The sequence below is a fragment of the Sorex araneus genome, chromosome 11, assembly GCF_027595985.1.
Source record: "Sorex araneus isolate mSorAra2 chromosome 11, mSorAra2.pri, whole genome shotgun sequence".
Classification (NCBI taxonomy): domain Eukaryota; kingdom Metazoa; phylum Chordata; class Mammalia; order Eulipotyphla; family Soricidae; genus Sorex; species Sorex araneus.
The window spans coordinates 51,200,831-51,224,141 of NC_073312.1; the positions used below are offsets into that span (position 1 = coordinate 51,200,831).

Below are 23,311 nucleotides of genomic sequence, written 5' to 3' on the forward strand. Positions count from 1 at the left end.
AAAGACAAATTGATATCAGAATAAACAGAGTTGACAGATGGTGAAATAAAATATAAACCCTAAGAAATGTCATAGTCCTTAACATAAAAAGATGGAGATAGAAAATATTGAAGAGAGAGGGAGAGACACCAGGTCACCTGAAGGTGGAATAAGAGAATTTACTAGATCTCTAACTAGAATTTGAGGAACACAGAATTTAGAATGGAAAGAGTTAGGAATTGAAGAAGGCTCAAAATTAATGGCAAAACAAAACCTTAAATCTCAAGATATTCAAGTAAAATTTCAGAATCCTAAAAAGGTAAAAGCAAGTACTCAACAGCGAAAGTATAACAGAAATATCCTGCTATTTTATAAGTTGTTTGCAAAGTGCCAGCAGTCAAACTGGGTTGACTTCATAACAGCGTCACTAAAAGCTAACCTACGTGGAAATAATGTCTTTAAGGTGCTAAAAGAAAATGACTTCAATCTATTATTATGTGCCAAGAAAAACTATCTTTTGCAAATGAGGGTGAAATAAAAGACATTTTTAGAAAAACAGAAATAACTATTCATCTTCAACACAACCTGATTAAGGAACTTTGACAGAAAGATACATTTGGAAAAGGGAAATGACTGGAGCGAAGATGTGAGGTTCAAGAAGGAAGCTGTGGATAAATATAAACCAAAATTAACAAAACTGTATTAAACAAAACTGAAAGAAGCATATCAAGGGAAACAGAAGCATATAAAAAATCAGAGTTTAACTATTCTCCCTCTCTCTCTCTTCCTTCCTCTCTCCCTTCTTTCCTCCCTCCCTCCCTCTCTTCCTCCAGCCCTTCCTTCCTTCTTCTCTTCTTTCTTTCATTCTTTCCTTTTTATCCCTTTTCCTGACCCTACAAGGAATTTCTAGATGTATAGCTTTTTGTAACATATTGTTCAGAGCATTCAGAAATATAAAGAAACCAGGTTCATTTCTTTTTTTAAAAAAATGTCAGAAATATGGGCCAGAAAGATAGCTCAAAGACCTAGAGTTTATGCTTTCATGAAGGAGTCCTGGGTTCAATTCCTGGCATAGAATGATATACTACAAGGAGTGTGCCAAAAAGGAAAAAAAAAAGTCAAAAATAAATGGCTAGATGACGCTCAGCAGACCAGGTGCCAAAATTGAACAGGGATCACCTCTGTGCCAAGGCATGTGCAAGTTACACCTCTTGATATCTTTATCAAGACTGATGTGAATGGTTAAACTATCCTTTTTTAAATTTTTATGTAGGTATAATGATTGATAATACTATTAATAAAATTCCAGGCACAATATTCCTACTGTTCACCTACCACCACAATGACAGGGTCCCTCCACCAATGTCTCAAACAGTCCCCTGGACAAACTCAGTTCTATAGGCCAACTCTCAAAGTCTGTTACCCGGATCATTTGTTTCTTCCCTTGTTGTGTTTCTTTATATCCAACATATGTAAACTCTTTTAAAACAAATTTCAGTTTTTGTTTGAGGATGTGATCTCATCCTTATGGTCTTGAGTTTTACTACATGTGTTCTGTACTATAGCTCAGTGTGCTGCTAAAATTGGATGATGAAGTTGCTGCTGTTGCTGGTGAATGCGATTGACATTATAGACTTCGAGTATCTTTATCCTCACCCACAAATGTGGACTAAAACTGTTATACCCACTTCACACAGTTTAGCAAAGTGCTGTGCTTACTAAACTGAGTAAAGGGAAAAAAAAATCATTACCTTCTCAGTGACCAAAGAATAATGATGGGCTTCAATTTACTTTCTGAATCCCATTAACATATATCTGGCTTTTTATAATGCTCTATTTCCAAGCTTTTGTCATGTTTAAATTCAAGATGACTATTTGTATTTTTAAGCTCTGATTTGGAGCTTAGGGGAATGTTCCCTTAAAAGTTGCTGCTATATTGGGGCTGGAGCAATAGCACAGCGGGTAGAGCATTGACCTTGCACGAGGCCAAACCGGGTTCGAATCCCAGCATCCCATATGGTCCCCTGAACACCGCCAGGAGTGATTCCTGAGTGAAGAGCCAGGAGTAACCCCTGAGCATCACTGGGTGTGACCCAAAAAGCAAAAAAAAAAGTTACTGCTATAGCTTTTTAAATTTTAATCAAAATTTTCCAAAGTTTTTACCTAATTCCAATAGACACAAGAAGCATGGATGGCTCTTATAAAAACTCAGTAAATGCAAGGATGGATAAGGATATAGGGAAACTGGCATCTTTGTGTATTATCTTCTGGGAATGAAAAATAATGCAGCCATTGTGGAAAACAATATGGTGAATCCTCAGAAATTTAAAGATAGAAATATTTTCAGATTAAGCCAAAAGAAGTGAAAGCAAGGACTGAAATAAGTGTTTGTATATTGATGTTCACATTGTTTATGAAAGAAAACAGGTAGAAGCAACCTGCCTTGCTTCCATCAACAGATTGACTACATGAACAAAATGTGATACATGCAATCATCTATTGTTTAATGATATTTCAGTCAGTGATGATCCACTTATAAGACAGTGGTCCCTTGAGCTGAACAGATGCTGCAGAAGTTTAAGTGCTTGTCTTATATATGACTAATCCTCTTTGGATCCCATAGTCCCACATGGTTCCCTCAACAGTACCATGAGCACCCCCCCAAGTACAGGGCTGGGAAGACTGCCTGAGCACCACTGGGTATGACCCCCCAAAAACAAACAAACAAACAAAAACAGGCAATAGTCTCTGTGGCCATAACAATCTAAGTTTGTTTAGTTATACACAATGACAAAACAGCCTAATAATGCTTTTCTCTTAATACATTCCCATCATTAAATAATACCTGTATATAGACTACCAGTGAAGTACTGTGAGGCCTTTATAAAGAAGGGAATTCTGAAACATGTTACAATGTAAATGAACCTTGAAGACATCATCTAAGTGAAATAAAACAATCACAAAAGAGCAAATAGTGTAAGATTGCATTTGTTAAGAGGTTCCTAGATATTCACAAATAGAGGAAATAGAATTATGTTTGCCAAGGCCGGTGTGGAATGAGGAATGGGGCTACTATTTAAAGAGTGCAGAGTTTCAATTTGGAAAGATTAAAAGTTTCTGGAGATGCATAGTGGTGTAAAGGACAGAAAAATATATCCCAGCACTTCTTTAGATCTGGAGGGTTTTATGTGATAAGTTTGCTATGAATTTTAGGGATGCTTTTATATAAGCAATTTTCTTTGATCTTGATACTTTCAGTATTCTATATCTATGGTTTTAGTCACTCTGATTAGGGACGGTATGTCTTGTTGGAAATGATCACTCTGAAAAGTAAATAAAAGAAAAACATAATAACCCCTCAGTACCTGTTTGGCAAACTATAATGCCCAGAATGAGAGAGAGAGAAGAAAAGAAGAAAAGTGCCTGCCATAGAGGTAGGTTGAGGGGGGTGGTGGTGGAAGGAGGGAAACTGGGGTCATTGGTGGTGGGAAATGGACAAGGGTGGAGAGATGGCTGTTGGAATACTGTATGGCTATAACCTAACTATATCTCACAGTGACTCAAATAAAAAAAAGAGTGCAGCAAAATATGAAGATACTTAAGGAGGAGAACTGCACACTGAAATAGGTTAAAATGATTCATTTTATATTATGTATATGTTGCTAAAAACAAAATAATTCTGTACGTATGCCCACTGTTCCTGGTGGGGTTTGGGGTGGGGGCATGGAGTAGTATCATGATCAATCTTAACCCTTTAAGAGACATCAACTGTTACCCCTGCTGAAGCTTCTTTTACCCAAATGTGAAGGTCAAAACAAGTATAGCCTCCAGGAATGCCTTTCATTTACGTAACACTTTAAATTCAAGAAAGACTTTTATGTGTCCTTACCCACTTAATTCTCATGACAGCCTTTTAACAATGTTCATGAGAAATGAACTAGTTCCTGATGTTCCATTTGCCCTCAATGGAACAAACATCTCTGAATGCAGCAGCTATGTGTACCTAGGTCAAGAACTCAACATGACAAATGACCTGGCACCTGAACTGCGCAGGAGGAAGAGAACAGCGTGGAATACCTTCAAGAGCACTGAAGAAGTGGTCAAGAGATGAAGAACCTCCGGCTCCAGGCACATCTTTTCGACTCCACCATTCTTCCTGCACTAACATACGCCTCAGAGGCCTAGGCCCTACAAAAACACGATGAGAACGCTATTCGGGTATCCTAAAGAGGAATCGAAAGAGCTATACTTAGAATATCACGTTTCACTCAAGTGAGAGAAGGAATCCGGAGTTCCGACCTCCATCGACGATCAAGAATCAGGGACGCTGCCTCGTTTACCAAGGTGTCAAAAACAAGGTGGGCCAGACACGTAATGCGATTCAGAGATGACTGCTGGACTAGAGCTATAACTGACTGGATTCCATGGAACTTCATAAGACCACTTGGCCGCCCACCTACGAGATGGTCAGACTTCTTCGTCAAACCCTGAATGAAGGGTTTGAGGCTCTTCCCATTTCTGGAGCGAGCAGATACCACTGGGCTACACTAGCACGTGACAGGGACAACTGGAGACGTTACTGGCACCTGCTCGAGCAAATCGAAGATCAACAGGATGACAAGTGATACAGGTGATACAAGTGACAGCCTTTTACAGCAAGTAGTATTACCCCCTTTTAATTGATGTAAGAAAATGAGGCTTAAGAGATTAACTTGCTCATGACTTGTGGAACTATTAAGGTGAAAAGTGTTCAAACTCTTTACTTCTGACTAGACATTGATCTCCCAATGTACAGAAATAATTGTCAACTTGCTATGAACTTTACATTTAAAATGTCAAAACCAAGTGCTATGCTTATTAAACAGAATGAAAAAAGAGGGAGATAACATCATTACCTTCTCAGTGACCGAGGAATAATGATGATACTGAATTTTTTTCTCTGAATCCTATTAACTTATTTCTGACTTTTTACAATATTCTACTTGCTAACCTTGGTCACGTTTAAACTCTGGTTGACTATTAGTATTTTGGGCTTTAATATGGTGTTTGGGGAGCTTTCCTTTAAAACTCATTGTTTTAGGCTGCAGCTATTCCATTTTTCATCTAAATTCCCCCAAGTTTTTTGTCTAAGTTTAATAAAAACAAGTAGCCAGGTCATTCTCTCATTGTTATGCAAGAACAGTTTCATATTGGATCTTAAATTTTCTTTTTTATTACTTTCCTTGAAGTAGATGGCTAATGCAGATGGAGGAAACCTGGCAACGCACCATCACAGGCCTTCATAGTTTTATGAGTTCTCCCCAGAACAAATGGCTGGGTCAGTGCAACCTCTTGATTTTTCAACATGCAGCTAATAATCATTTTTCTCTGAAACTGCCTTGGAGAAGCCAACTCAGAAACTCAGTTCTCCTACTTCAAAATACTAATTCCATTATTTTCTCTGTGTCCAGGAAGACTTTATGTCGAGTGCTTGAGGGTTGTTGCTGACACCCTCTTGCTGTGAATGAGTCCCCTGAATTTATTCATTGATAACATAAATAGCACTCCTCCCCCCTCCCCCAGGAAGTAAGCAGTAGTTGTCTATATTCTGTGAATCATCTTGAGAATTTATGCTCCTGAGTCCTTCTCTCTATGTGGTAGCAATCAAGTCTGCACTGTAGGTTCAACACTGAGCATTCAAAGAGATTGGCCTTTCTCGGTCCTCTTTCATATTGTTCCACAGCTACTGTGAGGTGAGAACAGTGGACGTCTTTTATTATTGAATTTACTGCATGGATTCTAAAGCTAGATCTCCCACTTCACACATATGAAGATGGGAATAATCCACTTTAAAATGCAGATAGTCCTGTATGACTCTTTTTTGAGTTTTGCTGTAAATTTGTATTCCAGGATTCTCTGAGCAAGGTTGTTGGAAAAGTGAAGCACTTAACAAAAAAAATCACTGGTGCTCACTTGGACAATATTAAGGCATGTTTCCCATGTATATATCTGGTTCATAGCTTTGTTTCCATAGTTTACATTTATGAAGCATCTACTCTGTGCCAGAAACTGTGGTAAGTACTGACATGTATGCATGCATTGTGTTATTTAATTCACACCACAGATTTATGTGGTAACTACCAACATACTCATTTAAAAAAAATTAAAAACGATTGATTGTACAGAGGTTAAATGGGCATTAATCCTGTAAGTAGCTTGTATTGTTCCAAAATATTTTTTCAAATGTGTAGAACTGTGTCAATTTCAAAGAAATGGTTGGTTTGTGTTTATAATCCCAAATTAAAGAATGTTAAGAATCAGTCCTTCCAACTTCTATCATATAACTTGTATTCTTTAATATTTCCTTCTTTTAGGAAATGACAGAACTTTTAGGGTGACAGTACTTTTCATACTGCTTCATGTTTTTCTGATCATTATTGTTTTCCCTCCAACTTTTATTGTGTGTGATTTAAATAAATAACAGGCAAGCACTTGTTCATCTTTCTTTCAAAATTGTATTTTTCAATGCCTCATTCACTTTACTTTCAACTAACTTCAGATTTATTCAGTCTTCCTATATTCTATTAAAGAATGAAAGATTCAAAGTAGGCACTCATTATAATTGTGAAAATACAGTAAAAAAAAAGAAATTAGCTTTATATTATGAATGACATAATTTTTTATTTCTAATGCTGCTTACAAAATACAAAAAAGTATGCAATCAAGCTTTATAATTTTTAGTGACTCTTCTTTTGAAAATGAAATGAAATAAAAATGATACTATTCTTGCATGTATATAGTTTAAAAATATTTAAATTCTTTTAAGATAAAATAAATAAAGTTAAGTATTTATTTAACATCGGCTCTGTCTTCATAATTTTAGGAGATGAAAGACTTTAAGAAATGTCTTTGGCCAGAAAATCATATAATTTAATGTGTTAAAGATAAACATGCCAGTAAGTTCAATTCTGCTCAAATTGGTGCATATTAGATGATCTTCTTATGCACTTTTTATCAAGAGTTGAAAATTTGCTAACTTACCTGTTGGATCTGTCCTCCCCATAGAGATACTTTAGTTTGATTTTAAGAAGTAGCTTGATTCTCAAAGGAGAGACAGAGACAGAGACAGAGAAGACAAGTGCCATAGAGGCAGGCCAAGGCAGGGGCAGGAACGAGTCTTGGGACATTGGCGGTGGGAAGTGTACACTGTTGATGGGGTGGGTTTGGGATCTTTCTATGACTGAACCTAGTTATGAACAACTTTGTAACTGTGCATCTCACTGTGGTTCAATTAAAAAATAAATTAAAATAATATTTTTTTTAAAAAAATGAAATAGCCTGATTTTATGTCTCAATATTAGAATCTGTTTCATCACCCTTTATTGTCTGATCACTGTCTCTTAGTACATAAGCCTTGATTAAAATGTTAAGACATACTTTCATGTTACCCACTATAGCATATGTCTTTGTTTCTTTTGTACTAGAGGCATCAAAAATCGGACCTTCTCTTCTGATTCATACTACCGTCCCATTTGGACTTCAGCACTTGGATCATTCCATTGAGCATGTGCAGGAGTTAATCTTCCAGCAGCTGAAAAATATTTTGCCAGGTTTGCCTCAGCCAGTTGCTATCAAATGCCAAAAATGGAGACACTCACAGGTAATCAGATAATCCAATGGTCTGAGCACACAATTTTCTTATAATCAGCAACTGATTTTACTTTTTCTCATCCTTTGCCTCTCTATTTAAAAAAAAAGTTATTGTTTTCTATAATTTTCAATTATTAAAGTATAAATGTAAAATTAAAATTTGTTCTTTGAAAGCAATGTGTTTGCCTTAAGTGTAAGTGCAAGCCTCTGTAGAATTTTTTAAAATACTTATATTTGTCCATCAGAGGTGTATGCAATTTTCCATGTTTTAAGTTTTAGCATCTCAATACTTATATACAATGAAACTGTTGTATTTCATACAAATAAAGCAAGTTATATGTCAAAACACAACTGTTTCTTTGGGGGGTACTTAATCAGTACGTTGGGTGTCTAGAGAACACCTTAACCTTCCATTTTTTTTCAATATATCAAATTAACCTTGTAAGTGTATGTTGCCACCATAGTTTTCATTTTAACTTTCTACTTTTATTTCAACTATTTCCAGGAAAACTCTTTGTGGGAGAAAGATGAATACCTGTACAGATGAGCTATTTGAGTTGTTTTTCAGGATTAGATAAACTTGATAATCCGTCTGTTCATTCTGACTAAAAGCTCTTTGCACTAAGTAAATGTTGACTTTTCTGAAATATCTCTGCATAGTCTAACAGAAGTTTGTGAGTAATCATAGAAAATGCCTTCTGTTCTATAAACTCAGTGGTAACATGATTTGGAGAGAATGAAGCAAAGAGTAGAAAAAGAGAACAGAAGTGTTGAGTTGTCTGTTTTTCTTCCAAAAAAACTCCTGATCCCATTGATTAACTGCTTTATCATTACTATTGGTTATCTGGACTGTGAAACCTTTAGAAACATTAGTGTTTTGAGAAACTGCAGTGGATTTTGTACATTTTAAAGACTTTCAAAAATCAGAGGAAATGGTAAATTACTTTCTAAAATATTACAGCAGGTCTCTGTGTTTACCCATATCTTCTCAAGTTAAATTACACAGTGAACCTTTGGGGAAAATATTTACTTAAACACATCATGGTCACTTTAAATGGCTTTACTTTTCCTTTTTCAAAGCACTGAAAAATCACCACTGCTAATGTCTTAACTGACTTAAAATTTTAACTCAGTTTTAGATTGATGGCAAAGAAAACAGGCAAATAATCTTGCTGATACAGTTTGAAGCTAGATTTGCTGCACAGTATTTTGCAATTCATAGAGTTCTTTAAAAGAAACAATAGTTTTTAAATTTTCTATTGTAAAGGAATCACAATATACTTCACACCACACCCTCTTCCTTTCTTCTCTCTAAAAAAGGATGGAATTCTTCAAACCCTCACAGACCGAAGAAGTGGTAACTATTGCCTTAGTCAGAGGTTATGGGTTATGTGTTCCTGATCTTAGATTCCTCAAGTTTGACTATTGGCATTGCATTTTTTTCTTTTTGGGGGGACCTTATACTGTGTCCCAGAATCCAGTGACATCAGGGGAGGGGATAAGCAGGGAGAAAAGAAGAAAGGAAGACAAGAATATCCAAAGTAACCCTGTGGGCTTTTGAGTTTCTACCCTAATACAGCACCGAGGACAATGATGTGGAACTAATTCCCTAAAGTTGGTTAAAAGTGACAGAAGCAGCCTACCTGCATTTAAGTCCTTCCCACTTTTTTTTTTAACCCATCTTGTTTTGTACAACTGCTCTAACAGATGGCCCAGTGATTCTATTTCTTAGCCTCTACCTCCAAAACTCAAAAATATTGATTCAAAAAATATGTGCATAACCTACTTTCATTGAAGCACTAAGTATGATAGACAGAATATGGAAATGACCCAGAGGTCCAATGACACATGAGTGGATAAAGATGTTGTGGTATATATAGACAATGGACTACTATGTGACCCTAAGATGAAATCTTGCATTTTTATGCAACTTGGATGGAACTAGAGGGTATTAAATTGAGAAAAATGAGTTAGAGAAAGAGGGACAAGTACTGGATGTTCTCACTTATACATAAAAAGAGATAAAACAAGGGAATAGACAATATAAAATGATGGAAAAACTTAAGCAGTAAAAGAAAAACTTAAGCAGTAGAAAGAGGTCTGGGGTATGAAAAGGTGAATTATAAGTGACATAGGGACAGTGATGGTGTGTCTCAGGTGGGTTTTTTTTGGGGGGGGAAGTGATAATAACTGTACCATAAATGTTAATACTGTGTTAACATGTGACCTAAACTATAATTAAAAAGTAATTACTAAATCCATAAAATCATTTTAAAGCAACCCTCCCCACAAATAGAGAATTATACACTTCTGAGTCATAAATTCAAAAATGGTTTCTCTCTTAGCTAAAATAAAAGTAGCTACAGGTCTTTTGTTCCATCTTTCTAGGAGAGAATCTATTTTCTTGCAGTTTGAGCCTAGACAAACTGGCTCACATTCCTTGACTTGAGACCTTGTCCTCTATCTTCAAAATCAGCAACAATACAGCCCTCTCAGATCATATCATTCTGACTCTTCTGTTTTGTAGCTATTCACCCTTCACAATTTAAATATTTATCCAGTTAATATAATTTGAAGCCTAGGCTGTGATGCATTGACGTAAGACTTCTGTGGAAATTATAATATATTAGTTCTCTCAGCAGAAGAGTAATGATAATTGAAAATACTTTCCTATACCTCAACAGGGAACATTTAATCAGTTTAATAACCCTAATATTCTTACTGCTAACATTTGTTCTGCTTTCCTTTGTTTCAGGGTTCATCATGATGTCTTTCTCAGACTTTGTTGGCTGCCTAATTTGCTTTTGCTTTTAACTCTTAATTTTCCTCCTTTCTTTAGTCCCTAAAAAATGCCAGTGGCCTTTCCCCCACTTCTTTTTGTCATATTCAATGATTACCTACTTTTTAAAAGATCACCATGATTATCAAGAGAATAATGTCACTGTCTGTCACTGTCATCCCAAGAAGAAAGTAATGTAGTGGGAAAATAAATAGACAAAGTTAGGGAATAAATACATTGATAATCTTCTGTCACTGTATCAATGTCATCCTGTTCATCGATTTGCTCGAGCAGGCACCAGTAACGTCTCCATTTGTCCTAGCCCGGAGATTTTAGCAGCCTCTCTTTACTCATCCTTCCCAATGGTGCCTCATTGGAGGCACTTTCACGGTCAGGAGAATGAGACCCATCATTGTTACTGTTTTTGGCACATTGAATAATCTTAGACAAAAAATGTATTTGTGCTCTTAATCTTTTACTGTAGAATTAGAAATCATTTCTCCTGTATAGTTATTTTTCCTCAAGTCTTCTTTTGCCCTGAGATTAGACTTTCCCTTGGGACATGAACTGTTCAAGAATTGAATAAGATCTATGAACATAAAGATTACCATCATTTCAGAATATGCCCATGATACATAAACAAAGAGAATTTGTGAGCAATCTGAGATCCCCCATGTAGCTTATTCTCTTGTAACTGAAAAATTAAAAGCAGAGCTCCTCATGACCCAGTCATGGGTTGCAGTATAGTTAAAGAAACACATTTCACCAACCTAAAAGGGATTTTTAAGTAATCTCCATCCCTACTGCTATTGTTCTTTTCCATAGAGGCCACACCCAGAGTTTGGGAGAGACAGTTACACAGGTCTCCTAAACTTGCACCGGACACTATAGAGCTCAGGATCCAGACGTGCTAGAGGCTACCAGGGCCTGTGGGCCTCACACATTCAGCTATGTCCCTGCACCTTAATTAGTCTCTTTTATAGAACTTTAAAGAATATCCCAAACTCATCATCCTCTCTATTTTCATTCCCCGTCTCTTTTCATTCTTTACTGATCCCACTTCTGGAATCTTCATCTCCATAGCTTTTACTTATATCTTTTACTCATTGTTTTCTTCCATCTCCATTCAGACTTTTCACTTTTGACTCTAACCTTTTCCCATGAGACAATATATCTTTGTACATTTCAGTGAGAATTCCCTAATCTGTCTTGCTTAATTCCAACTGATCTACCTCAGTAGATATCCTCAAGTTTTAAAAAAAGAACTAAAATAGAAGGCATTTGCAACAATATATGCCAGAATTTTCATTAGAGTGAGGTTTGGTGGTGATGGGGAGAGTACTCACAGAAAATTCTGAGATCATCCATATATTATTGGCTCCCTCTTGAGATTATTTTTCTGGTGGATAACAATAATTTTAGCCTTAAAGCTTAGGTGGTCATTGATGTTTTCATTTTTCATTTTATTATAAATTTTATTTTTCAATTTATTTTTTTTGTTCCTGGGTCACACCCAGCAGTGTTCAGGGCTTACTCTAGGCTCTGCACATAGGGAATACTCTTGGTAGTGCTCAGGGGACCATATGGGGTGCTGAGAATTAAAGTCTTGGTCAGATGTGTGCAAGGCACACAGCTTACCCACTGTCCTATCTCTCTGGCCATGTTCTTATGCATTTTAAATGGCATTTTCTTTTTAACCAACATAAATATACATGCAACATTATATTATTGAGTTTAATACCCATCCCCACACACAATCACATTTTTTTCCTTGTGATGAGTACTTCTAAGATTTTTCTAAGATTTATTTAGCCACTTTCAAATGAGCGATATAGTATCAGTAACTGTCAGCCTGTTGAATATTGCACTTTTATGGCTTATTTTTTAACTAAGGTAGCTTTTGACTTTCTTAACCTATTTCACCCATACTTCTACATCCCTCCCCTAGCCACTGTCCATCTATTCTATCTATGAGTTGGGTCTTTGCTTGTTTTTAGATTCCATGTATCACTGAGATTATCTTCTTTGTTTTTCTCTTAATTATTTTACTTAATATAATGCCTTCAAGGTCCACTCGTGCTGTCATAAATCACAATATTTTGACCTTTTAATGACTAAATATAGTCATGTCTTTTAATGATGGAGATGATTACTGAGAAATGCATTGTTAGTTGATTTGATTTGTGGCATGTCATGAAGGATAATTACACAAACCTAAACGGTATAGTCTACCATATATGTAGTCTGTGTAGTACAGTTTATTGCAGCCACCATCATATTTGCAGCCAAATACTGACCCAAACATCATTAAGCAACACATTGCCTTTTACCATATTTTCTTTATCCTTTCATTCATCAATGGACACTTGGCTCTTTCCATAATTTGGCGATGGTCGGTTACGCTACAATGAACATGGTATTTGTATGTAACCTCTCAAATTAGTTTTTTTTATATAAAAATACCAAGGAGCTGGATTTATGGATTACAATAGGTGTACACTCTATCATGTGGGCCATATCCCTGACATTTTTGTTAAATTAAAAAAACGAATTTTCATATTATTTTCCATACTGACTACCAAGAGTATCTTGCCCACAGGGCAGAGGCTGGCAAGCTACCCATGATGTATTCAATATGCCAAAACCAGTAACAACAAGTCTCACAATGGTGCCCGCTCAAGCAAATCGACGAACAGCGGGATGGCAGTGACAGTGACTGACTGCATCAAGTTACATTCTCAACAGTTCATAAAAGTTCCCTTTTCCTTTCTTTTTCTTTAGGGCAGGGGGGAGAGTGGACATGGTGAAGCAAAATAGTTTTTATTGAAACTGATTTAGAAAATATGTGAGGGAAAGAAAGAGAGAAGTATGTGTTTAAAATGGAACGCAGGCTTCTCCAGTGGAACTCAGTAAGCGAAGAAATACAGAGACAAGCAAGCAAGATACATGTTCAAGGAGAACGTGGGCTTGAGGAGCCCATAAAGGTTCTCTTTCTGAGCATCCTTGCTAACATTTGTTGCTACTTGTATTTTTGTTGTTGTTTGTTTTGGGGGCCACCTAGCAGTGCTTAGGGCTTATTCCAGGCTCTACACGCAGGGGTCACTCCTGGCTGGCTCAGGGAACCATATATGGTGCTAAGCATTGAACCTGTGTTGACTGTATCCTACTGTACTATCAGTCCAGCAGAAGCAACTTTTTAGCTTAGTCTGTCCCCCATAAGCTTATATCTAATGTTCTTCTTTTAAGCATATATTTGAAATAGAAACTGCGAACACACCAAAATCCAAAGGCCTGTGCCTTTAAACATACTTAACTTATAAGTCACATTATTTCAACCAGATGGAGTGTGTCTTTCAGAATCTTCATACTCTTCAACATTATCCATCGGATCTAGTCTTGGATACTTAGTTTAAATATTACATTTTAGGAACAGCCAAAGTGGGTTAAGCTTACATAATTTTAACAAAATAATCAACTTGACTATTTTCATAAATTTTCATAGCTCTTTATATTTATGTTGGGCTGGAGTGATAGCATAGCTGGTAGGGCAGTTGCCTTGCATGCAGCCGCTCTGGGTTCAATTCCTCCAACCCTCTCAGAGAGCCCAGCAAGCTACCGAGAATATCTAGCCCGCACGGCAGAACCTGGCAAGCTACCTGTGGCATATTCGATATGCCAAGACCAGTAACAACAAATCTCACAACGGAGATGTTACTGGTCACTGCTCAAAGCAAATCGATGAGCAACGGGATGACAGTGACAAATATTTATGTTATACTATGATTGGTAAATAAATTCTAGAAATGCTGATAACCCTGAAAGACATTGACTAGAGCATCAGAAATATTTAAGCATATGACCTTCTAGGATAAGTATTTTTAAAAAACTATAATTGTCTTTATCAGTTAAATCTCATTAGGTGTTTTATTTTGTAGTTTATTTTCACAATAAAAATCATTCTGTTTTTGGTCTGGTAACATTCATATGGCTTTCCTTTCATCTTCGTGGTGAGTCAAAATTTTTTATATGCTGTGATTCTCAGGTTGAATTTTATTGTCTGAGAAACTTAGGCTAAAGCCTTGGTTTTCCATGTACTTTTTAGCATGCTAGATTCTGGGTCACTCTCTATCTCATAAGGCTATGGTTAGCATGAAGTGAGAAAATTCAGTAAAAAACATTTACATTAATGCAAAGCATGTTTTCAACTAATATTTAAAAAGCAGTTGCTAGAAGAGGGAAGGGAAAGGGACTTCAATGATCCTATCTTAGTATTTAGGCTCTATCCTTTACTACTTCCTAAATTACCAGATGCTATCCCACAGTTTCTTTTTTCTTACACACTTTTATCTCTTTTCAGTCTCATACTTTTCTCTAAGTTTCACATATGCAAATATTCTAGACTGGGATTTTCAATAGAACTGTTCCTGTTTCAGTGCCAGAGAAAATGATGCTAAATCATGTCCTATGGGACTGTTGAATCACATCAGAGCAATGGGCATAAAAATGAAGGCTCTCTATGGACACAAAGAACTTTGGTCAGTTGGGTTTGTTTTTTGGTTTGTTTTTTTTTAAGCTTATGCATTTTCCGGCAAATTACTATTTATTCCTAAACTAGCTTTCACATTTTCCAGTGCTTGTAATTTAATGCATTTATGCCATGAGTCAGTTTTTCCTGTCACAACATTATGGCCACAAGAGCATTCTTGCCCATCCACCATAAGTTTACAGTAACCTTTGGAAGTCAAAACAAGTCGTCGGCGATTGGTAGACTAGGATATGACCCATTTTATCAACAGCAAGGAATATAACAGGAAGTCTCGGTTCTAAGCATTCCATGAGTAATGTCTCACCTTTCTGTCGCTGTCACATAACTAGTTGCTTCCATTAAATCTGAGGCAGTTACTAGTGTAGGAGATCATCAACTGAGAAGTCCACGTCATTTTAATTAAGGACATACAGCTACAGACCAATGACATTTATATAGGCAGATATTTTCTGTTTCAAAAAATTCCATGTCATATGGACTATTAAATATTTTAATGCATTTGAGTTTAACTGCTTCATTTTTTTTTTCTGAAGCACTCATGGGACTTCCCCTTCCATGCTGTCAATATCATGGGATTTTTCTTTTTTAGAAGAGTTACTTTGAATGACATTACTTTACAAAAAAACTGTGTAAGCAGTATCTTTTATGGAAAAAAATCCTATATATTTTTATCTGTACTCAGTATTTCTTCCCAAGACTAGATGATGGATTTTATTAAGTGGGTGTGGACTCGCTAAAAGAAAGAAAGCTTATTTTAAAAGGTTAAGTCTACTTAGAGTTAACACAGTATTTTGCTATAAAACTAATGAAAAAAATAGTTCAATTGACAAAAGTTACTTATGGCCATATTAACTTTTAATAAAATAGACTCATCTCTTTGAACACACATTTATTGAGCTCCTGCTATGTATCAGACATCTTGATGGATTTTGCGGACTCAAAGATAGCTCCCTTTCTTTCAAGGCTAATTATTCTTCCTATATAATTACCAAGATCAACCATGAACAGATCATCATGGTATAGTTTACTGTGAGAAAGACAGGCACAATGGATTGTGTAAACACAGACAATCTAAGCAAGAACTGCTTCCTCCTTTAACTAATAAACTATTTCACTTATTTAAGCTAAATCCTACGACATGAAGACAGGTGGGAAAAGAGATATTCCAACACGTCTATTTCCTAGAAGCAGGCAAGCACATAGGACATCTGAAGAATGACTAATAGTTCAGTTTGTGGAAATACTGGGTGCTTTGAGGATATGGATGTTGAGTTTGAAGAGATAAGTTGAATCCAAGGATTTAAGGTTTATTGTGTTGCAATATCTAGAAGTTGCCTTCTAGATACTCTTTTAGTTCAGTTCTAGAGCTGTCAGTACTTTCATCTTCTTTTTAGTGGGTAGGGGGCTGGTGGGCAAGGAGGTTCAAACTGAAAAATCTGAATCTTTCTTTTTTCTTTCCTTCCTTCTTCCTTCCTTCCTTCCTTCCTTCCTTCCTTCCTTCCTTCCTTCCTTCCTTCCTTCCTTCCTTCCTTCCTTCTTTCTTTCTTTCTTTCTTTCTTCCTTTCTTTCTCTACTCATTTATTTATTTTACCTTATGAGGATGACCTTACTATTGCCACAGTCAGATGTATGATAGAAAATATTGGTACTTAGGTTCTGGGTGTGGGGTGGTGCCATAGTATAAATTTTGAAGAGGTATGAATTACACCCATAAAATATATGAGCCTATAAATTACTGTTAAAGTTTTACAATTAAATACATAAATAAATGTAAAAAATACAAATGTTTGCGCAGAAGGGGTGATGATGTGTGTGTTGTTCGAAGGCTTTCGGGTGGATCTCTCTCTCTCTGTCTTTCTCGCCACTCTTGTTTGGTGCTCTTTAGCTGCTCTGTATGGACCAGATTGGGATGGTTCCTCATTGTGCTCTGCTTCTGTGTGTGCCACTGTGCTCTCTTCTGTCTGTCTCTCTATCTCTGTCTCTGTCTCTGTAGTCTCTCCTCTGGTCTCGTCCGACCTCTCTCTGTCATTGCTTCTGTTTTTTCTCTCTCTCACTTCTGTGTCTTCTCTGCTGCTTCTGTTTCTTCCCTCCTTTTCTGTTACAGTCTTAGTTTATATAGCAATCACATAGGGTGATGACACAAAGGTGGGTTGAATATTAAATCAACAAAGAGGGGTAAGACCACTCCTCCAGAAGATTAACAAAATCTCATCTAAGGATAATACTCCAGATTACTGGGAGATCCACTTAAGGGCGGGACCCCATTCAGGGTGTGTCACTTTCTTCTTTCCTCAGCTAGTAATCCACTTAAATAGTTATAGTAAATTTACTTCTAATAGTTCTAGCAATGTCATTCTGTATGAGCACAGTAAGAGATATATCAAACTTAAAGTTTGGTTCTTCCTGAAGACATTCACTATATTTTCTAGACTACAGTCCTCAGGCCAGGTTAATCTTCCTAAAACCCCAGCAGGGTCCTAGTCTCGTCATTACTTTTTGGATCATGACAGCATTTGTCTATAACCAAGTTCTCAACTTATAGTTGAGTATTGTGGCGCTTTGGCCTGGCCCATTTTGATGCCAGGGTAGCTCACAGCTTGCCCTGGGTCCATTACTCCCCTCATCGCGACCCTGCTTTTGGGGTGCTAGGAACTAAGGGCAAGTGAGTTGAGAAAGCAGATGCCCAGGAGTATATATTACTGGAGTCAATCAGCTCCCAAGTTACAAAGCATAATATTAATTGTCTTCCTGTGTCCATACAGAAAGGACATTGCTTTAAGGTAAATTAAGTTCCCTGTGGCAAGGCTGAAAGGACAAACCCAATGTTATCCTACAAATAAATAGAAGGCTTAACCAGCTCTATTCAATTTTTCTTATTCTTTGTTTTTTCCTTGGTTTTTGTCATAGCACTTTCATAAACCATGAAAGTCAAACTTTTTTATTAGACAGTCACTAATATACACTTAAATTTTTGTACATGTGTAAATTATACCTAATATATGCTGTCTAGTAAAAGTTAAGTATGCATGTATTCTTTCTCAACATGTCTTTTTTCAGAGTATCATAATTTTTTAAATTTAAAGCATCATGATTTATAAAGTTATTCATAGTTGAGATTTAGACATACAATGTTCAGCACAAATCCAACCACCAGTTGTCTTCTTTCCCTCCCTCACAATGTGTCCAGGTTCCCTCCTCTTCCCCTCAACTCCCAGCCTGCTGTCTAACAGCCAGTTTTTAAAGTTAGGTTTTAAAGTTTGGACTTCATAATTTCAGTGTTGTTGACTCTGTGGTTTGGATATTTAGTTCTATCATTCCTTAACACCACTGATGAGCCTGAATTCCCATGAACTTTGCCTCTGTCTCTTCTTCACCCTCTTTCTCCCACCTCAATTTATTTCCTTCTCCTCCCTATTGGGGTCAAGGTTCGTCTAAGCATTTCTCTGGAAGTCATTGCATTTCCTCATCCAGTTATTCTAAATACCATATATGAGTGATATCACCCTTTGTTTATCCTTTTCTTGGCTTCATTTAACATCATGTCTTCCTGTTCCATCCATGTTATAGGTAATGGCATAATTTTAGCTTCATAGTATTCCATTGTTAATATATACCACATCTTCATGACCTACTTAATCTATCCTTGGACATCTAGTTGATTTCAGACCTTAGCTATTGTACTGAGTGCTGCAATGAATAATGGTGTGCTTATATCCTTTTGAATAAAGATATTCTATTCTGGAGATAGATACACAATGTCTGGAGACAGATATGTTTTCCATAGGGGTTGAACCAAACAACATTCTCATCAGCAGTGGATGAGAATTTCTTTTTTTGCTAGGTCCCTGCCAACACAGATTGTTCCCAGTTCACAATGGCATTTTTTTTTCAGCCCCCACAGCCAGCATCTCTCTGCAACTCTCAGGGCTTTGTTTGTAACTCACTTTTCATTTTCAGACCAGTGTGAAGTTTAAACTGCTTCCTCTTAGCATAGTGAAATCTTTGAGAATTAGGAAGTTCATAAGGTTGATGAGATAGTACAGTGGGTAAGACACTTGCCTGGCACAGGGCTGGTCCAGGTTGGATCCCTTGCACCCTTTTTGGTCCCCCCAAACTTGCCAGATATGATACCTGAACACAGAGCCAGGAGTAAGCCCTGACTATGACTTAGGGTAACACCCCACACCTAAAATTAGGAAGTTCAGTACCTCAGGTTTGACAGGTAAGATAGCAGTTAGGACATACAACCAACCCAAGTTGATCTCTGGCACCATGATGCCTCCAAGCATCACTACATATAGCCCCATGAGTACCACAGGCCCAGTTTGGTCTAGTAGCAAAGAGAGACTGTGGTCCCAGGGTCTTTCTCCCCCCACAAAAAGCAAAGTTCAGTAACTCATTTGAGGTTCTGCTACTAGGAAGTTACAAAACTGGAATTCAGCTGCAGGCCTATTTTAAAGCTAGTACTTTTAAATACCTCACCCTAGGACTGGTAATTGTTTGAATTTGCACTTTCCCCCAATTATGACACATTCTTAACACCAACATTCTTTTGCTGATGTCAGCTAGAAATAATAGTTAACATTTGTGTTCTGATTTTAGAGGTATTTTTATACTTGTTTTTATTTTGTCCTCTTCATATTTCTGACAGACTAGGAAGTAAATAGTGTAACTTTGCCTTACACTATTTACTGAGTGAGAAAACAGGTTTGCAATGAGTTTTTGCCTTAAACAACACAACTTCTAAGTAGTAAAAGAGAAATTGGAACATATCACTGTAGATTTAAAATTCCATGTTCCACACAATATAAAAAAATTTTAGATCTAACTTAAGCACAAAATTTTAACTATAAAACCTTCAAATGAAACAATGAATAAAATTTTATGAACTTGGGTTTTGCAAACATCGCTAAGAATGTACAAAAAGTATAAATCATGAAAGAATTAAATGATAAATTAGATCAGATAAATATTAAAAACAGTATATTTGGCATACACTGTTGAGAAAATGAAAACACAAGTCAAAATCTTTAAAAATGTGTTTGCAAAACATAGAGATTACGAGGACTGGTGTCCAGAATATCCAAAGAGCTCTTACAAACCAGTAATATGAAAACAAATAACCCAATTATTTGGAAATGAGCCAAAGATTCTACAGAATTCTTTACAAACGAGAAGTAAATTAACAATGGAAGTATGAGTTCTACACTGAAAACTACAGAATGTTGTTGAAATAAATTGAGGAAGATTTAAATAAATTAAAAACAATGTTCTACATTGGAAAACAATATTTTAGAGATGGCAATGTAAAAGTTTATTATAATCTATAAAAGCCCAGTGGCCTTCACATAAATGGAAAAGCTGATGCAAAAATTCATATAAAGTTTTAAAGGACTGTCAGCCAGAAATATCTTCAAAAATTAATTACAACACAGATTTCTGTTTTTTAAAAAAGAAGCAATAAAGTATTTATTCATATTATACCATGAATGGAACTTGAATGAAAACAGACACTGAGACTGTATCTTAAATGTTTCCATATTTTGGTCACTATATATGAATATTCAGAATAGAGAAAGCCAAAGAGACAGAATGCAAGTAAATATTTGTCAGTGGCTTTTACTAATAGTAAATTTATGTTTTACTACATGCACACAAAAGAATAAAAGTGAATGACAAACATACATTAAATACAAATGCTGACCATCACTGTTCATTAGGAAAGTTTAAATTAAGACTATAGTGAGATGCAATGACATACCTATTAGAATAGCTTATATTAAAAATGTTTAAAATGCAAAATGTGGGGGCTGGAGCCATAGCACAGTGGGTAGGGCATTTGCCTTGCACGTGGCTGACCCGGGTTCAATTCCCAGCATTCCATATGGTCCCCTGAGCACCACCAGGAATAACTCCTGAGTGCATGAGCCAGAAGTAACCCCTGTGCATCGCCGGGTGTGACCCAAAAAGCAAAAAAAAAAAAAAAAAATGCTGATGAAAATGTGAAGAAACAGAAGTGGTTACAAATAACTGTGATATGAAGAATGAGGCAATCCAAAAAAAATTGACTATTTTTTATAAAATTAAATATAGACTTACCATATGATACAGAAATCCTACCCTTAAAGATATATCTGAGAAAAATGCAGACATATATCTATATTTAAAAAAAAATTTTAAACTATATGCAGATATTTATAACAACTTTGTATTGTTCATAACAGGTTTAGAATTATCAATATTCTCTTCATCTAATAAGGTGTTATTATAACCCATAAAGGAGAAATTACTAAATAATGGAGAAAATTACAAACATTTGCAATAATGTGAGTGCTCAGAAGCATTATCTAAGTGAAGGAATCCAGACTCAAAGGTTATATATTGCATTATTTCATTTGTATGACTTTCTGGAATAGATAAAACTATAGGGACATAAAACTGATCTAGGCTGTGAAAGGCTGTGATTAGTAAATTAATTACAGAAGGGTACATGAGATTTAATGGGGATAGAAACATTCTCTACATTTTTGTGGTAGTTCCAAGACTCTAAAGTGTCAAATTTTATAGAATGTTACACAGGAAAAAAGCAAATTTTACATTATGCAACTTATACCTCAGCCTGACTTTTAAAACCTCTCCAAAATATTTCATTGAATTAATAAGGATTTATAGCATTATACAGATTTTAGCTGTGCATAGGCAGATATCAACATCTATCTATCTATCTATCTATATTAAAATTTATTTATAAAAGTAGCTATATCCATTACCATTCAATTGACTACTTTGTCAAGTTTATCCATCTTCTTTCCCCATTTCTTCCTGGACATATTCCCACTAATTTATTTTTATATTATTTAGTTCATTTGCTGGTTTTATTTCTTTGTACCATGTATGAGTGAAATATTATGGTATTAATTTTTTCTAGTCCAACTTATCTCACTTAGTTTAATACCCTCTAGGCCAACTCATGCTTTAGAAAAGAGTAGGATTTTATATTTTTTGTTTTTATAGTTAAGCAGTATCCTATTGTGCATTGATACCACATCTTTATCCATTCTGTCAGTGGACATCTGCTTATTTCCATACTTGGCTATTGTAAATAATGCTATTATGAACAAGAGGTACAAACAAACTATCTCTTCAAATTAGTATGGAAACCACTAGGGCTTTTAAAGGATACTCCATTATTATTTCTCTAAAGGAGAACACCATTGATCCTTTTATTTTCAGTGCTACAAGTAGAAAGAATTTGTTTCCAATAGGAACATCAAAATGTTTGTGGTCACTTTTCCATAATTGCATATCCTAAACAAAAAGCTTTTGGATTTGTTCAAATGAATAGGATTCTGAAAGAAAACATAAATGGTCATGCTCCTAGTAATAAAGGATAATTGAAAGGGCTTGGGAGAAAAAATAAGGAAGGATTGTACTAGTGATTAAATTAAGAAGCTACTAGCTTAGGTGAAGGAGAAGGAGTAATTAGGCTTAGCTGAGTAGAAAGATGATTTTAGGTTTATCTCTAGACTCATCATCCAAAGTATTTTTATGTTTCTGCATCCTAGGAGTATTGTACATTTATATTTAAATTTTAAAATTTTTCAATTTGTTAAATCACCCTTGGCCAGGAAACTATTTCTGTACCCTTGATCCTTATATCACATTCAGCAACTTCTAAGAATGCAACAAAGATTTAAAGTTAATGAATGAATTTTCTAAAACTTGCTGAAGGACAGAACAGTCTTCTACTAAATTAAAAACTCTGAAGGGGAATGTAATATAGCTACTGTTCTGCCCATTATTGCTGAAATAGTACTAGAGAAAACAGTATCTTATTCTTTATTGTGTGTTTGTTCTGAGCAAATCCTCATCAAAATAGACTGCTCCAGTGTTTTCAGGAATTTAAAATATAGAATAGTGCTAAACAGACTCAATGTAGTCTTCAGCAATTGAATATACAATTTCAGCAAAGTATATCCTTTGCAGTTCAAGCCCACTAAAGATGTTATATGGATCATATAATTGATTTGTGGCTCATTCTGCCTGCATCTATTGAACAGTTTATTAAAATGGAATAGACAAATACCAATAAAGTAGAAAGCTCCACTGAGAATTGACCAAACTACATCACTTTCTTCATACCTAGAGTATTCCAACCAATAGCAATTTTACAGCAGCTCTCTATAGTACCAAACAGAGAGCTTTGTAGCCAGGAATCCATAATACAAGCAAACCTTTCCCTAAAGCACAACAAAGAAATGGGTTTATGAAATCACCATTAAACATAATAGAACACTGGAGAGAAAAATAAAGCTAGGCAAGATGAGATGATGAAAATAACCCAATAAGAACCAATTAAAAACATACTATCTCTGCAG

The 23,311-nt window shown here is 35.8% G+C and overlaps 1 protein-coding gene across 2 annotated transcripts in view; it reads left to right on the top strand.

Annotated features, from left to right (window-relative positions):
• Positions 1-23,311, top strand: part of RNLS (renalase, FAD dependent amine oxidase) — a 299,467-nt gene that overhangs the window by 253,052 nt on the left and 23,104 nt on the right. For both annotated transcript variants that reach the window (XM_004607498.2, XM_055119607.1), the window contains exon 6: positions 7,443-7,618. In XM_004607498.2, coding sequence (XP_004607555.2) covers positions 7,443-7,618 — 176 coding nt within the window. The remainder of the gene's footprint in view (positions 1-7,442; positions 7,619-23,311) is intronic.